This window comes from Macrobrachium rosenbergii, chromosome 26, assembly GCF_040412425.1.
Source record: "Macrobrachium rosenbergii isolate ZJJX-2024 chromosome 26, ASM4041242v1, whole genome shotgun sequence".
Lineage (NCBI taxonomy): Eukaryota > Metazoa > Arthropoda > Malacostraca > Decapoda > Palaemonidae > Macrobrachium > Macrobrachium rosenbergii.
In genome coordinates, this window is record NC_089766.1 from 2,587,428 (window position 1) to 2,605,116 (window position 17,689).

General features: G+C 37.4%; 1 protein-coding gene across 1 annotated transcript; it reads left to right on the plus strand.

Moving 5' to 3' along the window:
* The first annotated feature begins 252 nt into the window (after nt 1-252).
* LOC136852903 (uncharacterized) lies at nt 253-16,703 on the plus strand. The gene is made up of 8 exons (XM_067127856.1): nt 253-458; nt 2,227-2,388; nt 5,942-6,100; nt 7,750-7,864; nt 8,830-8,903; nt 10,138-10,228; nt 11,219-11,374; nt 11,876-16,703. The coding sequence occupies exons 1-8, from the start codon at nt 398-400 to the stop codon at nt 12,495-12,497; spliced, it is 1,440 nt and encodes a 479-aa protein (XP_066983957.1). The 5' UTR covers nt 253-397; the 3' UTR covers nt 12,498-16,703.
* Nucleotides 16,704-17,689: the final 986 nt, after the last annotated feature.

Here is a 17,689-nt window from a genome sequence, read left to right on the forward strand (position 1 = left end):
AAGTAATACCTTAAAGACTGACACAATAGCATAGCGTCAAAGATTTCAGATATCGCCATGGCGAGGTCACAGTACCTTGCATATTTGCATTTTCTTCTCATTTCAGTACCAAGCTCTCAAATCAGTCTATTCCCGCATGGTTTAAAATAGCACAAATTTATTCATATATATGTATTTATTTATTCATTCACACATTTCATCATGTTGCGAAAAGGGCGTCCGGTACGTCACGATGCCGCACTTCTCGGAACCGTGAAATCGTGTATTGTTTACAACTTGGGCGGATGTTTACACACTACAATGACTACATCACTTCAGGCCAAATTTTAGTGATGGTATAACTTACTTAGTTTAAATATTGTCACCAAGCTTCCAAGAGACTTAGGACTCGTGAAAAATGGGTCGATTCAAGTGGCATATTTTGTTATTTACGTTATTATGGATAACTGACATTTCGGGTGAGTCTTTATTTATTAAACTGAGGTGTGGGAGGATGCGTAGTATCCCATATCGTATCCTAACTATAAAATCCTGGCTTAATTTAGTATCCTTTGAATATGAAATTACCAAATGAGTGATTCGCCCCATTAAATGCTCCGTGGAAAAACTGGAATTTAGATCGTACTTGCCCCCTCTACTACTCACCTGACCTGACCTAGGTGCCACTCGACCTAACCTACTATATAGCCAAGGCCTCTATAAAGAGCCCTAAATCTAGAGAAACAAAATTTCCCTCGTTAAATACCTCTCCTATTTGTCTGGTAGAACTTTGAGGTTGCTCCGCTTCGGGTATTACCTTAGAAATCGACTTTTCCTGTAGTATTTTGGTTGCTGAGGCTATTAGCAATTTACCATTATTGTTTGTTGATAGACTATAATTAACCTGTAATTAACATCAGAACTAATATGTTTTTGTGTGCTGGCCATCCTGGAATGTTATCATGCATGCGCAGTGTTGAAAAAAGTGGAGTTTCCTTCACGTGAGGTTTGGCAGGCGGAGGCCCCCGGACTAAGGAACGTGGCCTGCTAGGTTAGGTTAGGGTACGTTAGGTTAGTATAGTTCCTTTTATAATCGGTTTCCTTAGCCAGTCCCTTGTTAAACATATGGCTCCCTAATGACTTGCGCACGCATGGAACCAATCCATAACAACAACATGGTGGTCCGGTCTTTCTCTTAACGTCTCCAAAACCACGCATTCCTAAAGGGTCCCCAACCATGCTGGGGAGATATGAGGTTAATATAATTGACCAACAATAAACAACACCACCTCCTGCATCCACAACACAAAAAGTATAGGAAAAATCAATTTCCAAGGTAATATTCCATGCAGAGCTCTTGCTTAGAAATACAATTTTCTTCTTTGTGCTTCTCCCTTAATCTTGACCCCTACAGGACAGGCTACATACATTTTAAGCACACCCCTAGACTGGGCTAAATTTAAGGATAGCCAATTAAACAAAAAACACTTCAATGGTAAGAGGAAGAGATGCATTTTTCAGTGGAATGTATATACACGTTATTCGCAGAAAATTCGCCTATTTGCAGTATTTTTCATAGAGATTATTCACTGATTACTGTATTTTCATATGATATTCATGACTAAATGCACTTTTTGTGATAAAAATATTAAAATACTCAGGTATAAGCATTTTTAGAGGTGTTTTTTTGGTGTTTGAATTATCAAAATAGGCAGTTATAAGCATTTTAAGAGATTTGTCAAGTATTTGTGGATTTAGCTATTCGCTGGGGGCTGTGGTACGCATCACATGCGAATACTGGGGGTTGACCACATTTATTTTATACTTGATGTTATTCAAAACCTAGGTCTGTTTGTCCATTGGTCACAATGTACTTTTGTAAGGTGGAGTAAATCTCATAGATTAGAGAAATTATGTTAACCTAGTTGGTAGAACTGTGTCAGTGCAGAGTTCGTTGTGCTCTTCACAAGTTATGGAGCTCCACTTCATTCAGTAACGTTCATCGTATTGGAAAATTGATTTAATGTGTTGCTAAACAGTGAATGTAGCAGGAGGATGATATTGGTAAAGATTTATAACATTAGTTAAATTTGATGAACATCTTACTAAAACATTTTCTTGACTTTGATGTACTGCATTTTGTTCTGAGAAATTATTCAGAAAATGATTACCATATCTTATATTCTGTAATCTGATATTGACAGCTGCGCTATTTTAGTTTAATATGGTCGTGCCCTCTTTTCACAGAGAGTGCGCTTGGTCAGAAGTGCACAGGTTCTGGGTCTTGTTCCTACCCAAAAACCTTGTTGGAAGAACAAGTTTGCGATGACGGGGTTTGTCGCTGTAACCCAGAAATTGAAGTACTCTACAGTTCTGATCTGGCGCCAACATGTGGCAGAATTTTACAACGTAAGTTTTTCGTTTGATTCGGTACTAAGTAAATGTGATACTATACAGTATGATGACTTCTTGATATTGTCCCTGTGCATTCTTCTGGATATATACCTTAAAGTTGGAGGTCTTCACATACCTCTTGGCAGTAGAGGTTATTTCACTACTTACTGATGTCAAGGTAGGTGACAATCTTGTTATCCTTCGAGTGTATAGCCAGAAATTCACTGTTGGATCAGCAGTCTAAGGTGCCCCATTGTCTCCTTGACTGGTATAAAGCCATCCACTGTAGATTTGCAAAACAGCCATAGGTCCCATGGGTCTGGTAATTCTGAAGGAGCTTAAAGAGATGTTTACTCTCAAGGTCCTGAATTACTATTGTAATATAACACTAGTAAGTGTGGAACTCTTTAATCTTAATTGCCCAGGAACCAGAAATCATAATTATTGTCAATGACCATTGTTCCCACGAGTATGAGCGTACTGAGGAACACTAGTTTTTTCTGAAAGAATGAAAATACTGTATTTTTACCATACAAGTAAGTGTAAGAAAATAACATCAATTAATGTTTCTCTTTCCAAATCTACCCTGGTTACAGTATCTTCTGTGGTTTCCAAACTAGATATTATTCAAGCTGCATAGCTTTCTAAGGATGTATTGTATGGGAAAGCTCTCAAGTCTGTTGACTCGCTTTTGGACGAGGGGGAGAGTCGTTGTGACGTCTCTTTCCCCCGCCTCCCAACATTTCCCGTTTTCTTTTGGCACCTCGTTTTCTTTCGCTCAGCAGTCGCTTCAGACCGCGTTTCCGTCTCCCTTTTATCTAGTTGTGGATGCGATGCACGTACTCACCTGTTGTCCCCTCCTGTTGCCAGGTGTCGCCTTCTGTCGCCAGCTGTCTCCTCCTCACCCTCTGGTGGAAAAAGAGTTTGAATCGGAGGATCTCCTTCTGTTTGATCAGGATTGTGCTTCCCTGTATCTTCATTTAAGTTGGGGAAAGAGGCCACCTAGAGATAGGTCTCATTTATCTTCAAGTATTTTGGCACCCTTTAAGTATTTTGGAGAAGAGAACCCAAGCTTTCTCCTTCAATTAGAGTGTGTTTCGTAAGTTTTCTCGTATTCTGGCGCACAAGCTTCCTTTTGGTCTGCCGGGGCTTGTCTTCTGGTTTTTATGAGGTTGTGGAGCACTGCCTCTTGTGCAATAATCAGCGCTTAATTGGCCATGGTAGAAGATTTGGTTTTCTTTTCTCTTTCCTGTGAAGAGACGAACTCAAGACTATCAAGTGCTTTGGACATGCTGAAATGGAGTCTCAGTTTAGACTGTTGTAGTCTTTATCTTTTATAGAACTTTTGCACAACATATTGCCTCCTCTCTGCATCAGCTTAGAGAAGTCGAGGCACCAGCTTAGTGTGTTTTTGGCACCAACTTAGGGAGTTTGTGAAGCCAGCTCTAAGGGTTTTTGGTGCCAGCGTGAGTTTAGTGAGGAAGAGTGTTAGTTTTTAACTTGTTTCTGATGCTGCAGCCTAATGTTCTCGTGCTTATACTAACTCGTCTTGGAAGAAGTGAGAACACGTTTGCTCCTATTTGTAGCAAAGGCTTATGCTGTACAGGTTAAAGCAGTAAGGGAGGATATATTGGTACAAGGCTTATTTTATACCTTTCAGGGATAAGTTCATGGTAGATGGCCAGTTGCAGGCCTCCTGGCATGCTTAGAGAGACTTACTTAGGAGCAGTAAGATCCAGAAATGATTCCAGGTCAGCTAAGAATGTTTTGGGTTTCATGCATAAAACCTTTAGCTTGATTGACTGAAGAAATTTTGTTTAGCTGCACTACCCACATCCCCTTCTCAGTGCAGGAATCGGCTAACTTTAACAGTAGGTTTGGGTCATCCCAAATAATATAAATTTTCATAAAAAAAATTTACCTACTGTAAAGTAGACCCCACAACTTAGTGGGCTGTCAAGGAGGATTCCGACAAGAGTTAAAACATTCCAAACAACCTGGTGGAGAACAGGTGTACAAGACAGTGATCTGGGCAGCCATTCGATCTTTTGTTTGAATGCTGACTCGCCCATCGGCACAGGGATATAAGCTAACTTTAACAGTAGGTAAGTATCCAGATAATCAATTTTATTATGAAAATTTGTATACAGTGCTCTCAATTTCCCTTTCAGTGCTGAATGACCTTAGGCCTAAATTTTATAGTCTGTCCATGCCATGTCGCTGTGGTAGTAAAATGTGTTGGTCAAGACTAGAGACAAAAAGAAATAGTGTATAATCTCTACGTTGGCGTAAGGTGTTTTTGTATGGTCAATAAAAAAGGATAATTGGAAAATGAGAGACAATTGTGCGATAATGTCATCTAGAAATATGTTGTTTTAGGGAGTTTTGTTAGAGGTATGCAATCACTAACATTTTATTCAAACTGATGGTTGCAATAAGGTAGATGACTATTTTATAGATGATGATGCATTAATGGAAATTAATTTAGATGATGGGTTTGTATCAAAATTAATTTTCTTTTTAAAAAATCAAGAGCTTATTAAGGAGCATTCATATTTCTTGAAAATTTTCCTGATACCTCTTAAAATACCATTAAATCAAGTGCATGTCAGTAGCCCAGGTTTGACGTGATAAACTTTGTTGAAGACCATTTGTGTGTCAAGGTTTTAGAATTCACTACTCTGTGTGTTGGGCAAGATGGTGTCCAACAAATTCTTGAAGTTAAGTGGCAAGTGGGATTAGTTATGACATTTAAATTTATTTCAATTTCTCTTTTCATGTAGGTTTAATGAAATGTTTTGTGCACTTGCAACCATTGTCTTTGCTCTTTTTCTGTTATTTCCTAAATTCATATTTATTTATTAATTTGCTAATTTATTTTTTCTTTTCTAGAAGCTGATCTCTTCTTTCTGTGTTCCCTATTACCTTTTTTTACTTCTGTGAAATGAGCACCATATTCTGTGGGGGCTTGAATTTCAGGTCAGTGTCCCCTTTGGGCTTGTTCCATATGGATAGGGTTCATGTTCTGAATAATAATAATATTAATAATAATAATAATAATAATAATACAGGCAGTCCCCGGTTTACGACGGGTCCGGCTTACGACGTTCCAAGGTTACGACGCTTTTCAAATATATTCATCAGAAATTATTTCCCGGTTTACAACACATGTTCCGGGGCTACGATGCGTCGTACGCTGATCCGACGGAAGAAATGTGGCTCCAAAATGGCAGAATAATAAAAATTTGGAGGTTTTTTTTGATGAAAAACTCAATAAAAATGGTTTACATCGTTTGCAATACACCCAAAGCATTAAAAGTAAGATTTTCTTAGGATTTTTGACGATTTTCGACAATTTTTCGGTTTACGACGATTTTCAGTTTAAACCGCGGCGTAAAAACGGAACCCCTGTTGTAAACTGGGGACTACCTATAATAATAATAATAATAATAATAATAATAATAATAATAATAATAATAGTAAAGACAGGATATTTGTGAAAACATCTGTGCTGTAGGTTTTATTTGTATTTTCTAATTCTTAATTATTTTTCCTCCCCTCTTTCAAGATTTGGGTCTCTCATTCTCCGATTGCAAGAGGGGGGAGAATTGTAGTGAGAATGAAGAATGTGTTCAAAAAACTGTCTTTTCTGCTCTTGGTGATGACAAGGGTCATATATGCCTGTGTAAGGCTGGCTTTCTGCGCATCAATTCAGCTTGTAGAGAAGGTAAGTTAGTTTTGACAGAGGTGCCCTACAGTATTGACCACTGAAAGCATTTCCAATGAGGATGTCAGTGTGTTATGCAGCTTGAGAGTTTAATTCAATCAGGTTAATGTTCATATTCTCTCCTCTTTAGAAAGGCGTCGTGACAGTGTTGTACAGTACTGTACTGTGTGTTGTATATAGGCTAGTGGTATAACTTAATGGGTGGTCTGAAATGGGACTGCAGCGACAGAGAAAATTGCAAAAGTTTTATAATATTTATTATGATTAACATCTTAGCAATGTCAAGGACTTGTTTACAGAGTTTTTGGAATTGTACACACTTTGGTATTTACACTGAAGGAAAGTGTCACTAGGGATAATCCCCTTTTTCCTCAGTGGCTCGAAATCATTTGTGCTTTGATCATATGTACCAACATGTCTCCTTTTCCGTCTTCCTGTTCCCCGTAGGTGCATCTTATGCGGTGCACTGTACGCATTACTTAAGGTTCTTTGCTGCACCCCTTCGGTCTGTAGCTGCAAGCCCGTTCATTCCTTTTACTGCACCTCCTTTCATATTCTCTTTCTTATATCTTTCTCTCCACCTTCTATCAATTGATTTTATAGTGCAGCTGCCAGGTTTTCCTCCTGGTACCCCTTTCAGACCATTTTCACTCTCAGTTTCCCTTTCAGCGTTGAATGACCTCATAGGTCGCAGCTCTTGGCCTGTGTCCTAAATTCTTCGATCCCTCCAACTTCCTTTGTGTACCCTTTTTATTCTACAACAATTCTTTTGATTTTTCCCGTTCTTGGTTTCCTTAGTGTTTTAGAAAGGTATCAGATGTTTCTACTGTACAGTATACTCATTGTTGTTTGCTCATAGGTGTTAGATGCTGCAGTGTTTGTGATGCCATGGTTTGAGACACTCAGTAATTGTGTATTTGCAGTGATTGGTTTTCATTCTATGTGAGCATTGCCTTCTTCTTATGCCATGTTTTCAGTGACATCATGTCTCTATAAAGTAGATACAGTGTCATGAGAGCATGCACTTACAATAAGATTATGTCTTCTTTTCATTCTATTCCTTAATCTTTATAAAATGCTTTATTTTAGAAGTCAAGTGTACTACAGAAACATCAGTTTGTCAGGTGCGACGATTGTCTTTTATGATTCTCTGTATGAAATACTGTATTAATATAATATTGGAAGATCCATGGGGATTGTTTGTCCTGAACCCCTGAACCCCCCACCCCACCCAGCACACACACACACACACACATACACAAACGTACGCACTAATCACTCATGGTCAGAGGCATAGGTACATAACATTTCATTGAGGTTTCTGATCCTTTCCTTTGATTTGGATACAGAGGTACTGTGCATCCATTTAGCATTCTGAAACTTTCTGGCATTGCATTTTTTTTTCTCGTCAATTTCTAATTAGTCTTGCCTTAAAAATACTAAGGTAATGTGTTCAGTAAGCCAGTGAGATGTATTCTTTGAAACCTTGAATTTTTTTTCAAAAATTTATTTTAATTATTTGTCAAACAGAGATTGACTTTCCGTGTGGCTTAATTGCTTAAAGCTTTCATTGAAGAAGCTTAGTAATATTGATGCAGGAAGATTATTCAAGGCATTAATGTTCATACCTGTCATACTTTTCATTACAGTGTCTCACCAGAGGGTACTTGAGTCTTGCTACATCCCAAATAATGGTAGTGCTATTAAGTCATGTGATATTAATAAGAATAGTATTTGCAAGAAGAGAAAATGTGTTTGTTTCGAGTAAGTATAATCTGCTAAGTAACGTTTTGATACTTTTGTGTGCTGTAATGGAATATGTAAGTATAATAAACTGGGTTGTTATTGCACAAAACAATTTTTTTTTTTAGAAAAAAATTAACATCATACTTGTGATCAGTATGTGCCTCCATTCATACTATCATTCTGCCATCTCGCCTTCCACTCTTGTAACAATTGTTTCATAGTGCAACTGCGAGGTTTTCCTCCTGGTACACCTTTAAAGTCTTTTTACTTTCAATTTTCCTTTCAGCACTGAATGACCTCATAGGTCTCAGTGCTTAGCCTTTAGCCTAAGTTTTATATCCCATTCCTTCCCATTCCTTGTTTTTCACTTCGATTGGGTTAGAATAAAATTATTGGAAACTCTTCATATACTATGTATTTTATATTCTAAAAACTTGATTTGTTTCATTGTAAACCCATCAGGTTTTTAGATACAGAATTGCAGTTGAGGTGATAGTTGAAGAAATTTTTTGAGTCCAAGACTTTTATGAAGGGGCTGATTGGGACTAGGTAGGTCAGAAATCAGGGATTAAAAAGTATCCTTACAGGGTACTGCAACTACTGGGACACCCTGAAAGTAAATAAGTTTGTACAAGGTGATATGTGAGAACATTTTTAGGAGGAAAATTAGTTTTTTTTTTTTTTACTAATTTTGCAGTCCACAAGACAAGAAGCCTCTTAATCATAAGGACAATACCAATGGAGATGAACTGTTTTAAAATAACTTCTAACAAACAAGTGCACAAGAATGTTGAAAGGCAATCGAGTTATTTCAGTTTCAGAAGTTACTGAAATGGTTTTTTGATAATTAGGAAATCTCTGTGATGATTTTAAAATATGAATGAGGCTAAAGGTTCCCGATGTCAAATTAGATTGAATTTATTCTAAGTAAATTCGTATGTTAATGTAGCCTCCTTTAAATACAACACTTTCTCTTATTTCAGTTCTTTCTTTGCCAACACCACCAGTGGGAATTGTGAGCCAAAGGCAGATTACATTGCAGCTCACAATTTGACAGGTAAGTGGTGTCCGTGATGAAGGTGTTTGTGTGTGTGATGTTTAGCCATGAAAGATGTGGGTTTGATATTATAAATAAGAAATTTTGAGGATGTAAGTATTTTTTCATCAGCAGTTTCGAGATGCTGACTCTCTCTTCTGTGAAGAGATGTGATGAGATGTGTTCAAACTTTGTGTATGTGTGATTAGCTAAACAAATTCAGATCCTCATTTTTTTTATCATCAGCTTTATTCAAAATGACACGTGCTCATTTGGAGTAAGCTTATACTAAGACCACAAACAAATACTGTACATATTTACATCTAAGACGAGTAGTGTAATTCCATTCAGAAAATTAAGGCAATGTTGTATGGTACATTTAAGCAGAGTAAGCAGTCCTTTCATTAACCTACAGGTTACTGGAGACAGCTTAAGTTGTCCTGAGTTTCAAAGGTAATCTATGGAACGGGGTGTTTATCATGACAAAAAAGGCACTTTCTTATCATTTCTCAGTGTTTGCTGCTTTCTGTGAAAGAAAATGATGCCTTATATAAAATCAGGAAGAACTGGTGGGTGGAATTTTTTAGAAAATTGGCTGTTTTTACTTTTGTAATTGATTACACGCCACACAGGTTAAAGTTGGCAGCTGGGGATGTTGACGGATATAAACAGTCACCTGTATATTTCACAGAGAGTGTTGATGCAAATTGCCTCACAGTTCTTGAAATCTGTTTAAGTGTAAAAGGCACTAGACTAGGCTAAAGTGCTAGATTTTTTTTCAAAGTACACCATAGGGTCCAAATTAGGGGTGATATGAAAAGATAACATTCTGCTTCTCAAAAGCTTAATGAGAGGTCTGAGTAAGTTATTTCTCCATTATCTAAATCTTAGGTTTGTAAAGTTTTCTCATTCTTAATATAGGTATCTCTAAGACAATTCAGGTTTCTATGATTTCAGAGGTTACTGCCAGGATTATAAGAAATGCGAATAAGTCAATTTATGCCTTGTGTGAAAAAATTTCGGGATGTTTCCTAGATAGTGACCCCTAAGGGTCTTAAACCTTATGTATCCACCTTTGCGGCGTGTTTAGTACAAGCCTGCTGGGGATTACCGTAAAAACATTAACAAAAAACTAAATATCATAAAGATAATGACCCCCCAAAAATATTAGTCCTAGATAATGACCCCCGAAAACCCATGGGCGTCACTATCTAGGAAAGATCCAAACTTCTTAATTGGTGATTTTATTCTTCAGAATATCGGGTCAAACCATACGAATACTGCAACAGCAATTCAGACTGTATCGAAGGATTGGAATGTCATGATTTCAAATGTGACTGTCCTGAGTAAGTAAAGATACTCCTTTGTATATTTTAATGTACCCTCTTTTCTTCCCTCTCCACCACCCTATCTCCCATCTTCCATTAGTTAAACAGTTTGTTCCTTCTCTGCCCTCAAGTTCACTTTAGAAGGACCCCATTAATGCCTGCCAGGGATTCAGATTCCCCCATCTTGGTTGGGTGTGGGAGGCCCTTTGAGAGTTTTGAAATGTGATTCTCCTCTGTCTTTTCAGACTGCTTTATAATAAATAAAATGATGTGTTACTTGTTTCATAGGTGAGTGCATTTAGAAAGCAGGTGTGTAAAAGACAAAGGTTTTAATTGAAAAAGTTAAGATTGAAATTCTTAGGTTAGAAATTTTGCTAGAAGAGAAATGTATGCAGTTTAGACTGCTCATTTACAAAGAAGCAGGCTACCTACCACTCATATATCATGTGAAATGTTACATTCGTTTGGAATGTAATAAAGTTTGAGAATTGCAAGTTAGTCACAAGCTGTTGGGTTCAGTTAAATCTCTGGATGACGTTAATTCCTATAACTAGCCAACATCGACTTTAGATGGGAAGTTCGTTGCAGAAACAAAATGATGCTAACGATCATTCTTGCATTCCCTCACTAGTTATTTCTAAGTTATAGAGTGTTTTGTTTGGTTATCCTAATCTTGTCATGGTTGAGAGCTGCTCATGATTAGACAAATATAAGTCTCAGCGTATTGCTGTAATAGATTAGCTTAGTGAAACCACTAAAACATTTCAAGAATCTCACAGGGCTTGTCCTGAGGCTTTGTTCTTGAATGAGGGTTGAGAGTTAAAGCAAGTATTTAAGAAGTTGGACAGCTTGCTGGGGGGGAGACCAGAGGGAACTGATGCAGAGTAAAGGCAGTAAGCAGTGGCAGGGTACCAAAGTTGCAATACAAAGAACCATTAATAACATTATCTTTGGTAAGTATTGCAAGGCACGCTGCTTATAAAGTTTCATGAGGAATTTCTTTTTCAGGCCTTGCTATTACAACAGGACTGCTGAAATCTGTGACTGTGGTGCCGTTGAACTGCCACCTCGAGAGGGGGTGGTAGGACCTGCCATAGTTGGTGTTCTGCTCGGCTTGATAGTTGTGGCATTTTGGTACTGCATGATCAAGAGGACGATCAGAAAGTAAGTTTCCGTTTTCTTATAGAGAGTATATTATTAGATATTCATTCAGTACAATATTGTTCCTTTTCATGAATATCAAAGTGATTAGTGTAATGAGGTAAAAGTTGTCATGCACTATTGTGAACATGCAACATAATCACATTTGATGACAATGTCCTAGGTTGGATATGTCATGAGATATGCCTGAGAAAGTACAATAGAGATGAATTGAGATACAGTAATATTAAAGTGCAGATAATTACAGCTACTTGGTAAAATAAAATCTAACCAGCCATGCTGCCAAGCCCAAACAAAGAGGTCATTCAGTTAGTATCAATGAAGAATGAGCACATCGAGTATAGCAGTTAGATAAAAGAGCTTTTAAATGGGTAATAAGTACTGTAAAATACATATCTTTTCAAAAGGAGAGATTATGCCTGCCATTTAACATATCATAGCATTGAAGAGGTTTGAATACCTTGACACACTTTATGTTCTGGTGATTAGTCAAAATTTCCTCAGGTACACTAAAAAGGAGGATGCCTCACATACTGAGGTAAGTGCTACAGAAGAAACTCCCAATAACTATGCTCTTCAGCCAGTGTCGCCACCCAACGAGATCAGGGGCAGTGAAACTCCTCTGGAGGTTACGGACCTGTCAGGTAACCCCGAGAAGCAGTCCTTCTTACCAGACGGTGACGCCAGATCAGGAGAAAATGCCGGTGTTTCTCCTCCTCCTCCCCCTCAGGCTTCTCTTTACGGCTTTGGTATTCCTCAGGGTGCGTCTGCTTTCCCCCCCATTGGCCCTGTTGCCCCGCCCCCATATTTACCACTGCCCTCTGCTAATGAACCTCCTCCACCGTATTCTGTTAACCCGCAAGAAGGAAGTGTTATTGCTCCCATACCTGACTCATCAATTCCCACTGCTTTGCCTTATCCATACAATGCCACTACCCCTGCCCCATTTACTGCCAGCCCCGCTAACCCCACAGGGTCCGATGGTGCCACACCTCCAGCACTGAATCCTTCCACAGCCTTGCCTTATCCAGTCAGTCCAGGTATTTCTGATTCAGTGCCCACTGCCCCAAGTGCTCCATCTTATGAATTGGACTCCAGTAGTGCATCTCTGCCAAAGAAAGTGTAAAAGAGGTTTGTATACATTGGGGGACCAGCGAGTTGATATGCATGGTTGTCCTTGGATACCTTATAAATTTTTAGTGTAAAATGGGGTCTTTAGTAGCGAGTAACTTCAGGCACTATGTGACTTAAAAACATTGTCCCTTTTACCTAGTTATCTGTGATGGAAATTATATGTACTTTGGCCAGCTTAAGTTTGTTGCGATATTGTCAACATTTACAGGAGGTACCACTGTCAATAGTACATAAATTTAATTGCTGCATGTGATGTTAGTCTGATTTGCAGAAATTAGTGCATTTTAAGGTGTAAGGGTTTTGCATAGTGCGTTCCATGTTTTATGAACAATCAAATTTTACTGGATGCCTAAACTGTCACCGTTTTAAGCTAAGCAACACTGTAATGTTATACAGTGTTGTTGCTTATTGTCTTGAGGATAGGTCACTGCCAACAAATGGGAGTGAAAACATATTTCTTGAATCTTGGCATTAAAACTTTTTGGCTCAGGAAGTGTAAATTAGATTTACTGTACTTGATTCTGATACTCTTGAGTAATGTTTCAACGTTTGTGAACTGCTTGTTGGTATGGAGATTTTCCATTATTCTTTTGTAGACAATCCACTGAAAAAGGTATGACGTGAACTCACACCTATTTATTCCATAGTTGAAATGTTATTTTTGATTTCTAAATGACTTTATACATGACAAATTTTTCTATTTTTTGTAGAATTTTAGGTTAGTGTTTAGCAAACTTTCAAGTTATTATAGCCGTGCAAAAATAGGTTGTGCCTTGCATTTGGGTAATTTTTCATAGATACAGTACCCCAGAGAGGGATACTTCATACAGTGTGCCTTGTTTTGAACACTGTAGACACTCCTAATTGTTCATGGGAGGCTGTTTGGCTGTCAGAATACTGATTCTGCCTTTTAATTTTCTTCACTTTTCCTGGAGGTCTTCCCACGTAGCTGTCCAGCTTTGTTAACTTTGTTTAGTACCAGTTTTCACCCATTTTTGAAGAACCTTACTCTCTGAAAGAGTAAATGTATGATGAATCGGTCCAGACATACAGCTTTAACTTGATAATTCCACATAAGTGAATTCTTGACCACTGATAGTGTCAAGGGTTATGGATCCAAAGCAAGAAAGAGATTGCAAATGTAGATACAGATGAAATGTGTTCAAGTATTCAGAGTAGAAATGTAACGCTCACTTTAGCTGCACAATGTTCAATGAGGTTCATTTTTTGTGCCTTTTCATGCCTGACTCCAGTAATGTACAATGTTGCTGTTTCTTTAAACTTGGAAAGTAAATGGTTTTTTACATGTGCTTTGAAAGAACAAAGAGGTTCTTGACATTGTCTTCATTAGTGTTGTCACTACACTTGAGAGTTTAACATAACATATTAGCATACAGATCACTAAGTTAAACTGTTTGTAAACAAATAAAACTCATGGAAGAATAATGCTATAACCAGTCTTTCTCCATTGTTTCACAGAAAGATTTTACTCTTAAAATATTTTCTGAGGAAGACGATTGCATTTTTAGTGTAACAAATTGTGTTTGTGAGGATGAATTTTTAAATGGTTAATCAGCATATATATACAGTACTAGGTAGTTGTAACACTTAGCTGATAGTGTAACACTTAGTCAACTGCCCATGACAGGTTCAGTTCTCTAGCCTTGGGAATGCTTATAATGAATCAGAAGAAAGATTTTATTTTTTGTGAAATGTAAGACTTATTTTATGGGCAAAGCATGACTGTCAGATTCAAGATAAAATTGTTCAAGGTGTGTTCTTCATATTCGGTACTAATTGTGTAATACAGTACTCTATATTCTATTCAGTAGTGAAATGTATCGAGTGCATAGATTAGAGACTAAGTACACATACAGTCAATGCAGATGTGATTTTTTGTATTCATTTCAGCTTTATTTGTGGATGGATAATTTTTTTTTTTTGGTGATATGGAAGTTGCATTAATGAAGAGAAAGATTTCTCTTTCCCCATCTTTAAATTTTTTGAGAGCTGTTCGTGACTTGTTCGTTTGATCTCACTTTTTTAACTATGATCTCATCCATAACATACAAAGTTCTCTGGATTATGATAGTGCTTTGTAACTCACGCTTCATTGTAATGCATTTCATCTAGTACTTTGTGCCTGGCATATTGTCCATCCGAAAATCGCAGCATTCCATGGCTTTTGTGTCTTCTTTCAAATCATGTGAACAGGTACATATTTTCATACATGCTACCTCGTATAACTACATTTTATGCAGTTGTAGTGTCTTCTTTCTCACCAGATGCCAGGGAACATGAAGACTCTACGGACTTCCTGACTTATGAAGCCTTATCCACCTCTGGTGGTTCTTGTGTGTAGCCCCTCACCCTTTTACTTATTGAGGGAAAACCCTGTCTTCTATCTCTTCCTTGGTCCTCAAACTGGTCCTCTTCCCTAATGTTTTCAATCTGGTTTCTCACACCTTTTAAGAGTGTTTTGGCTGTTAGTTTGTGCCACCCAAAGAAACAGAGATTCTGTGTGGTTACAGGGACCCAAGCATTAACCCCAAAGTGATTTTTTGATAGGCCTTAGCCACTAGTACACCTCTTCAATGGCACTCTAATTTTTGGAGTTATCTTTTTAAAATAGTGCACTGTGCCTTTACTGATGAACTCGACCCATCCGGTTTTCTCTGGGTGTGGGACGAACCATATATAGATTATTTACTCATTTAACATTTTAGGGTATGCACGTATTTTAAGAACCCATGGGGTATAATAGGTAAAGCACTGTAGCACAGGATAAAGCAATACAAAAGTAAAATTAAATGCACAAGAGTAGTTATACATAGAAAAGCAATGAAGATAAAACAAGGTATGAAAGTGTCACTCGCATAAATCTGCTCAAATGTGCTCAGCAAAATAAATGACATTTACACCCAGTGTAAACTCAAGAACTTCCCACAGTTCAGCTGCTTGCTTTGAGCGAGAGAGACCATTCTTTAACTTGGTTAGAGAGGGAACGCAACTTTTAGAAAACTGTGTGGTATTAGGATAATCAGTTATGAAAGTTTTTTATAATGTATGCACAGGGGTAATTGAACAGTGGCATTTTTTTTAATTTAATACAGTTGTTTATCTTATTGTTGATCTGTTTATATACGTATTTTTTCTATATATTTTTATCTGTACTCTATTATGTTTTTACGGTATATTTGTTTTTATGTATATTATCCTTCTCTTCCACTTTTTCTCTTTTATGGGAGTTTTTTTATTCTGTAGAAGCCTGCTTAGCAAGTTGGCAACCAATTTTTTTCACTTTCCATAGGAATGTGTACTCATGTTGAATGACCTTGTTGTAACGTATCAACTGCATTGAAGGTTGAGAAAGGGTATGTAACTGTGATTTCTTTTTTTAATATAGTACTGTACATGGATTTCTTTCTGACTCCAAACTCATTATTATCTTCTTGACAAAGTTCATGTCTTCTGTAGTGCATCATTTGTGTTTTCACTACAATGCTGGAAGACAGTTACTCATATGACAAACAAAAACCAAAATGTTGCATAGTTACGGGTCTCTTCTTTTTGTATTTCCTGTTACGTTTTGTTACTTCTTTCAAATGAACACTATATCCCATGGAAGCTTGAATTTCAAGTCAATGGTCCCTGTGGACTTGTTCCATATGAATAGGGTTCATCTTCTGAATAATAATAATAATACTGATAATGTTAATGACTTTACATAGGAATTGGAATTAGGTTGGGCTTACAGCAGATGTTTGTGATGATGAAGATTGATTAAAGTTAATGACAAGGTCACATATTGGTATTTTGTAGGATTAGGTGATCCTGTCATGTTCTGTCCTACAGTAGAACATGTATAACTGTAATTTACTGAGTTGATACAGTTTACATTTGAGCATATTGTTTTTTAGTATATATTTAAAAGTTGCGAGATATGTCTCTTGTTCAGTTCAAATACTACTGAGGAGGAGGTGGTTTAAAATGTCCAAGGGACATTACTGTGATTCGGATATTGAGTGTCATCAGATGTTTTTGAAATTATACCTTAATCATATTGCACAAAGGCTTAAGTAAGAGTGATTTGTAGATGCATAGGTAACTGTTGTTTCATGAAATCCGTGTTATTATTAATGAATGAATATATTTACTTATATTTGTTATAAAGCACTATAAAGTTTTCATCTTACAAGATATATTTTCATTCATCCTTCCAACATCTGAACTGTGATGTACAATGAATATTTTATGAATCATTTCTTACTGATAGTATGGATAAGACATAATTACCTTGCATCCGATGCTACAGGTCCCCGTGGGGAGGTAGTGCCTTCACTGCACCTCATGCGGTGCACTGTAGGCATTACTTAAGGTTCATGAATCATTTCTTACCAGTAGTATGGATGAGATGTGATTACTGTATCTTGTATCCTACACTACAGGTGTCTGCCCAGTTAGTTGGCATCTCATGATTCATGCAGAATACTCATGGAAATATTTACAGAAATTAAATGAGTTTAGTACCTTTGTACCATAATGAGACTGACTGGTATGCAGTTAAGCAGAAATTACTTACCAGTCACAGACGTCTTACAGTGCACCTCATGTGGTGCAGTGTAGGCATTACTAAAGATTCTTTGCTACATCCCTTCACTCCCTAGCTACAACCTCTTTCATTCCTTTTACTTTACCTCCATTCATATTATCTTTCTTCCATCTTGCTATCACCCTCTTTTAACAAATATTTCATCGTGCAATTGCAAGGTTTTCCTCCTGTTACACCTTTTAGACCTACCTACCCTCAATTTCCTTTCCAGTGCTGAATGACCTCATAGGTCCCAGTGCTTGGCCTGTGGCCTAAACACTATATTCAATTCAATCTTCAGTTCATTGAGTCACAGATTAGCCTAGATGCTATTTTCTGCTTGTTGATGCTATTAATTAATTAGAGAGTTAACCTCCTGAATGTTTCTGTATTTGGAGAAAAAGGGGCTTTTACAGTGGCCAAGAGAGAGATGTCAATGAAAGAAAAATTATTGGCAGAATCCCCATCAAAAAGACAGAGCGTGGCCGGACAGATAAGAACATCCGTTATTTGAGGACTGTGACCTTTTTTACCCTGTACCGTGACAATACATAATAAGGAATATCTTAAAGACTGACATAATGACATTCCAA

Coding starts and splice junctions, on each gene's coding strand:
- LOC136852903 (XM_067127856.1), top strand. CDS start 398: ATGGGTCGATTCAAGTGGCATATTTTGTTATTTACGTTATTATGGATA. Junction 2,389..5,941: donor ATGTGGCAGAATTTTACAAC/GTAAGTTTTTCG, acceptor CCCTCTTTCAAG/ATTTGGGTCTCTCATTCTCC. Junction 7,865..8,829: donor AGAAAATGTGTTTGTTTCGA/GTAAGTATAATC, acceptor CTCTTATTTCAG/TTCTTTCTTTGCCAACACCA.